This window comes from Lactuca saligna, chromosome 4 (genome assembly GCF_052625555.1).
Source record: "Lactuca saligna cultivar CGN05327 chromosome 4, ASM5262555v1, whole genome shotgun sequence".
Taxonomy (NCBI): Eukaryota; Viridiplantae; Streptophyta; class Magnoliopsida; order Asterales; family Asteraceae; genus Lactuca; species Lactuca saligna.
In genome coordinates, this window is record NC_136420.1 from 119254587 (window position 1) to 119261925 (window position 7339).

The 7339-nt window shown below is 34.7% G+C and overlaps 1 protein-coding gene across 1 annotated transcript; it reads right to left on the reverse strand.

Moving 5' to 3' along the window:
* Positions 1–465: 465 nt before the first annotated feature.
* Positions 466–1412, reverse strand: LOC145038774 (ethylene-responsive transcription factor ERF084-like). Its single transcript, XM_078987026.1, has one exon. The coding sequence runs from the start codon at positions 1286–1288 to the stop codon at positions 512–514; it is 777 nt and encodes a 258-aa protein (XP_078843152.1). The 5' UTR covers positions 1289–1412; the 3' UTR covers positions 466–511.
* Positions 1413–7339: the final 5927 nt, after the last annotated feature.

Consider the following 7339-nt stretch of genomic DNA (forward strand, 5'->3'; position numbering starts at 1 on the left):
CTTAGAGTCTATATACATATAGTGTCAATCTTAGAAGTCAAAAAAGTTAGAATCATATTAATTTTTGAAATTAAGGAGTTTGACACAGCTTAAAAATGCTATATTTAACTTATTACAAGTTAGATACAGGTACAAGTCAAAAAAATATTTAGATAAAAAAAACTTAAAACTATTAGCAACTTCTAATAAGTCAAAACTGATAAGTGACTTATCCCTTATTAAAAATTTCTTATTTTCCCAAATAGGTTATAAATAAAAAAATCTTAAATCTTTTTAAATAAACTTTTTAAAATAAACTTTGTCAAACACTAAAATAAAAGTGCTAGCAATAAGAAACTTTTAGTGGTAAGACACACTAAAATACAAGTGCTAACATTAACTTATATACTTAAATAGTTCCACATAATCAAATTCCCTTGGAGTTTGATATGACACATTAAAATAAAAGTGCTAGCAATAAGAAACTTTTAGTCAGAATTACAGTACCATTAGCATACGTAATTACATTAAATTAATAAAGGGTACAAACAGTTTTTGATGTTTTGTTCAAAGTACCATCAAGATTCAAATCAACTTCAACATCACCATTGTTACTCCTGCTACTAAGGTTCATCTTCCTCTTTACTATCGTCGGACCAGAACTACTGAACAGCTGGGCCACCGAAGTCACCACATGACACTTGTTAGTGATAGTAGTAGAGCTGCCTGATTTTCTCTTTTTGCCTTCCGCCGACGCCGACGACGACGACGATGTTGTCGGGGATGTGGTGGTGGTGGTAGACAATGGGAACACCGAAGGTATCTCGAAGTTGGTCCTGGCCTTGGATCCTCTTAGTCGTCTTGCAGCAGCGTCGTACGCACGCGCCGCCTCCTCGGCAGTGTCAAACGTCCCAAGCCAGTGCCGGCATCGTCCTATCCTGTCACGTATCTCAGCCGACCACCTCCCCCACGGCCTCTTTCTCACCCCTCTATAATTCTTCTCCACGCCGCAACCGTGCTTCACCGCATGAAATTTCATTTCTTTGTCGCCATCCTTCACAAGACCAGAACTTGTTTGATTACCAGCGGTGTTTGCAGACTTTCCGAACAGAACACTTTCTCCGACGATGGCTGCGATGCCTTCAAGAACGGCAGGATGGTTGTATTCTGGAGATGAATCAGTCTCCGGAGAAGGGTGGTCTGGAGTTAATGGGTTGTTGAAGTTGAAGTGAGGAAATTGATCAAGTACGGAGAATGGTTTTACCGGTTCAAAAGGCAAAAAGGGAAGGGTTTGGAATAGGGTGTTCATTGTTTTGAAGGTTCTTCTTTATGTATCAATGGAAGCTTACACACACACACACATACGAGCTGTATGTACCTTCGACTTGTATGCTAGTGGTAAGAGTAAGATAAAACAAACAGAAAGAAGTATGTAGTGTGCATGGGGACTGATGAATCGTCTCCAAGCCAGTATTTATACTCACTTCAACCCGACCCATTTTGCTCACGAATCAAATACGTTGTTGTTTATATAAAGTTAATATGGTATTTGAGTCATTTGTTTTTAAACTATATGAGGTTGCAAATTGTCATTTCATATTAGATAATCACTATACTATCCGAATTAATGGTGTCCCTCAACCAAAAGAAAAAAAATTCAAGTGTCGTTGGAGATAATAACGTGTATATTTAATAATACGATGGGGGTCGATGTTTTAGCCGTTAAAAAAAAAATAACCTACTCTATTCATAAGACTGCTCTAGAAAAAGAAAATCAAACATGAGTTCATATTTAAAATATATTAAAGTCTCATGATCTGGGTTTAAATGATGACATTTATATATGCCCAATTTTTTGATGTTAAATCAGTGTACTTTTGGACAATTAATTATTATATTTATGAAAAATATCAAAACAACATTAAAATATGTGATAATAACAAAGATACAAAAATCTGCGGATGTAGTTGTAATAAGTTACCACTTGCAAAGTGCTTTACCAAAAGGAAAAAAATTAAAAAAAAAAAAAAAAAAAAAAAAAAAAAAAAAAACACCAAGACTTCTACCACCGAAAATTCAGCATTTTGTTTGCCTAAACTCAATAAATCCCAGGTGTTGCCAATGTAATGAACTCGGACATTTGCAAGTTCTCAAACCTACAGATTTATGAGTTATTGTGTTTTTAAGGTTCGATTTAAAGCACTTATCTTATATGTATGGAAAAAAACAAATCACGTAATTATATATCGGATAAATGGCATAAAAATCATTAAATTTTTATTTTTTCCAATTTCACATTGTTTTTTTTTTTCAATTAAGTTAGTATGTTTTCAATTTACAGCAATTCTAACAGTTGACCGGTTTGCTTCACATCATCCACTTGTCATTACTGGCGTGATATGATAACTAATCAGAAGCGGGAAAAAAATGCACAAAATTCATTATGTTTTCAATTTTACACTATGTTTTCGATGTTCTCCAATATAATATATAAATGAAATAAACATATCCAATTCCCGCCCCCATGAATGAAAATCTTCGTTTGTATATCATTTTTGTTTTTCCTATATTTGTAAATAAATAATATTTGATATAGCACATTAATTTGTCACAACATGTATCATTTCAGTTTCAATTATTCATTGATGGAATACGTTTACTAACTTGTTTGTCCATCCTCCCTTGTTTCTCTGACAGTGACTCGTGCATGTAAATAACTTGTTTTCATAACTCAAAATCATGCCTGCCTTTTAGTCATAAAAACATTCGTAATGTATGTATTTTGACTCAAAATTAAACCATATATGCCTTTAATTGATCTTAAAACATAAAGAGAGAACCATGGATCAACTTAAAAGAAAGAAAATAAACAATTAACGACCAACTAGTGCTTTGCTGGAAGCATAGATCGCACAGAGAGGATGTGAAGCTACAACAATGGCAAAACCCGAACCAATATTAACAATGACACCTCTTTTTCTTTCCAGCAACCCAAGCGGTTCTCCAAGCTAGATTCCTCGTACTGCGAGTGGTTAAAAAGATATTTTAATGACACTTATATAACTCATAATAATAGCCCAAATATTTATTATAAGGTCCTAATAACATTACTACATTGATTCATAAGCTATACTAAAGATAGGTTAGGCGTACCTCACTTACAACGGGTTTTTCTCAAAACCGGGCTCCGCTGGAGCAACGTTCCCAAGCCGAAAGACTCTTTTTCTTGGAGTCGTCAGGCGCACCGAGGCTTCCGCCTCGTGCTAGGGAGGTTCCCTAGGCTTTTCGGGGATATAGAAAGGTTCTAGAGAGAGGGAAGTGATGGGAGGTGTGAGGAATGAAGAGGGCTTCACCTCTTATTTATAGGGGCTGGAGGGTCACTCACGTGAGTTCTATGATGCTCACGTCATGAGCCAACTTGGGCTCCAAGTCTGAGCTTGGTGCTGACACACAGCGTCGTATATATACAGGGTGGAAATCAGTCAATTTTCAAAAATTCATAGCTTTCGCATACGAGCTCCGATTTCAACGTTCTTTATAGCCACACGTAGGTAAAAACAAGATCTAGAACTTTTATTTAGACTCCATCGGCTAATTCTCGACCGATCTTAAATTTAACAGTAGGAGGAGATTAGACTGTTAAATGACAGCGAAGAATTTGTAACTCCTTCATACGGACTTCGTTTTCGTCTGTCTTTTTATCGTTGAGTTCCTATTAATGAGATCTTGAACTCTCACTCAGGTCGCATAGGCCAAAAACCACTCGAAATAAAATTCGAGTTTTGGATCGTGTACTGCTAAGCCAAATCTTAGAAAATTCATAACTTCCTCATACAAAATCAGATTTGGGCATTCTTTTTATGCACGCTCTCGGTTTAACGTATACTAAAACTTTTTTTTAGGTTAGTAAGGCTAAAAATTCATCTATCATCAATTCATTGTTTACGTTTCCTGGTGTCATGTCGGATTTGCCGCGAAACTTTGACGGGCCATAACTTCTCCGTTATAACTCGGATTACGGCGTTCTTTATATGTACGGAACCCTTGGAACATATACTACCACATGGAAAAGATTAATCTTTCTAAATAATCTTCCATCAAAAACTCGTTTTTAATGCTTATTGTCTTTAAATTGACTAGCCCTAATCTACGGGCGTTACAATTTTTGAGATGGAAAGCTTGTTCTTGTTCTTTGAAAATGTTATAGTGTACTTCCATAAAATCCAATATTTTCTTTAGTGAATGAAAATTTGTCTAGGAATTAGGACCAAATTGTATGTATGTTTCTGTACTCTGAAATAGTAATGTGTAGTCTTATTAACAAATAAAACCCTATCATCATTGTTCTAGAAAAGTTGTATGTTATTCTAGTGTACCTCGTACTAGAAAGGTAGAATACTATAGTAGTGTCTGTAGTATTATTTGTATGAAAACTTTCTTGTATGAATGTCTGGATTCCACCAGCTGTAGTGTATAATAGTGTACTGTACTTTTATTATTTAAAATAAAACCTTTGAAGTAGTGTTTATCCCGTAAACTAAAGTTTTAGTTGATACTATTGTGAGTTTCATATAACCATGCTTGATACGACTAGTGGCATCTATGACTTTCTTTAGGCGTCAAAATGTTATGACATTTGTCACCCCAGGTCTGCCAGCCTAGCTGTTGCAAGTAACTCAGGTGCGGGATTGTCAGTCCCGTATAGACCTACACACAAATTCACGCTCTCCCTCCAGGAGAGACTCTAGTTATAATTTATAGGACTTAGGACTGTACCCTGGTGGGTACCTCGAAGTAGTGCCTCACAACCGTGTATTAACTAGTTTACGTGTAGTGTAGTAGTTCTCTCTTGTACTGGAAACTGTATGTATTCCTTGTAGTAGTGTATTTTGTAATGTAAATAATTATACTTAAATAATTATTTAGTAGTGTATCCTTGAATTAGTGAAATAGAGTAGTGTTCCATAAACTATGTCTATTATAGTGTATATACTTGTTTCTGTATAGTGTTCCTGAGCTTGTAAAATAGTGTAGTGTTTCCCAAACTATACCGATTATAGTTTAAATGTTCTTGTTTTGTGTAATGAACTTAGCAAAATAGTGTAACGATTCACAAACTATAACAATTATAGTTTAGATGTATGACTTGTAATGAAGCAAAACATTTGCAATTTAATGGTGTGTATAAAATGGTAGTGAAAGATTTATGGAAAATACCCTTTTGCTCTACAAGCTACAAAACAGCTAATATATATATACATATATATATATATATATATATATATATATATATATATATATATATATATATATATATATATATATATATATATATAAGTATATTTTGATAAATGCAATGATAATATCATTTTCAAAACAATTGCAAATTTTTTGAAATAGTTTGAATGCTAACACAAGAGTCCTTGTGTTTAACTTGTATACCCCCTTCCCCTAAAAACATTGGAAATAGTGAAAACGTAGGGGTATGAACTCACCTCTAGTGTATGATCGAGTCTGGATAGCGAAACTATAGAGATGATCCTCGGGCTAGCATACGTGGAAGGAACGGTATCCTAATATTATTTAAACATGTAATTGTATCTAAATTAGCAAGATTATTAATTTAAGTTTTATACAACACTTAATTTTATGTAAGGAATTTCTTAAAAAAATTATCAAGAATTGTTTGAAGTGTTGATAAGGGTTTTCGGTCTAGCCTCACCAAAATCCTCGATTTCGGTCTTAAAACCTCAACCGAGAACCAGGTTCTCGGTCTTAAGGTTTACTCATTCAGAAACGATTTCTCGGTCCAAGGTGTTTTCGGTCAGCTTGAAGATTTGTAGATTGTTCTTGGTGGAAATTATGAAGATTTGAAGGATTTTTCTTGAAGGTTTGAAGGTTCTTGTATGATACTTGAGAGAAAAATGGGAGTGTTTTGGATTGAAAAGGTGAGAAAATGATATTTTTTGGGGATGAATATATATACCGAGTGGGTTTTCTGCCGAAAAGGAGATTTCGGTTTGAGGAGTTTGCGGTCCGAAGGTTCTCGGCCGAAAAGAAGTTTTCGGTGCGTGGGTACTTGGTTCTAAAGGGAAAATTTTTGATTTTTAATTATATTTTATTCCAAACACTTATATAAAAATTTCATTTATGTAACTTAAATCATATTCTAACCCTCAAGAATTTAACGAGATAAACAAAACTCGAATTTTATTTGAAGATTTTGACTTTTATTGACTTGAAAAATAACAGGTTGTTACATTTACTTTCTGTTCTTTATTTTCATAGATTAAGTTTTACTTCGTCTTTATGATTGAAGTGTATTCGATCAATACAAACCTTCAATTGGTATCAGAGCAGGTTTATGATACACTAAAGTAATCATGTCGAATCCTAATCCTTTGGTCTCAAGAAAATTTCTCCCTTTGATGAACACAATTCGCTATGTGGAAGACAAAAGCAATGGTTGTTCTTGAAACCATTGACTATGAGATGATAAATAATGTTTAAAAAGGTCCCCATGTTCCTATCTACCAACCCATGGCCAATAATGCCCCCGTAGGCCTTCTAAAGCAAATGATAGAGACGAGTTATGATAACGATGACAAGTGACTGCTTAGTCTTGCTGTAAAAGCCAGGCTTGCTAGTGGAAACTCTCTTCAATACCATGTGTATCATATTGTATAGAATTATGAATTAGATCAAGAGATGATGAATACGCAGACGATGACTTATGAAGGCGCCATGGAATTCCATACGAAAACCATCAAAAACCGCAATCAAATATATGATCATTTTTTTTTGCTCAACAAGGTGAGTCACTTCGTCTTTATGATTGAAGTGTATCCGATCAATACAAACCTTCAATTGGTATCAGAGCAGGTTTATGATACACTAAAGTAATCATGTCGAATCCTAATCCTTTGGTCTCAAGAAAATTTCTCCCTTTGATGAACACAATTCACTATGTTGAAGACAAAAGCAATGGTTGTTCTTGAAACCATTGACTATGAGATGATAAATAATGTTGAAAAAGGTCCCCATGTTCCTATCTACCAACCCATGGCCAATAATGCCCCCGTAGGCCTTCTAAAGCAAATGATAGAGACGAGTTATGATAACGATGACAAGTGACTGCTTAGTCTTGCTGTAAAAGCCAGGCTTGCTAGTGGAAACTCTCTTCAATACCATGTGTATCATATTGTATAGAATTATGAATTAGATCAAGAGATGATGAATACGCAGACGATGACTTATGAAGGCGCCATGGAATTCCATACGAAAACCATCAAAAACCGCAATCAAATATATGATCATTTTTTTTTGCTCAACAAGGTGAGTCACTTACCCAAACCATTAA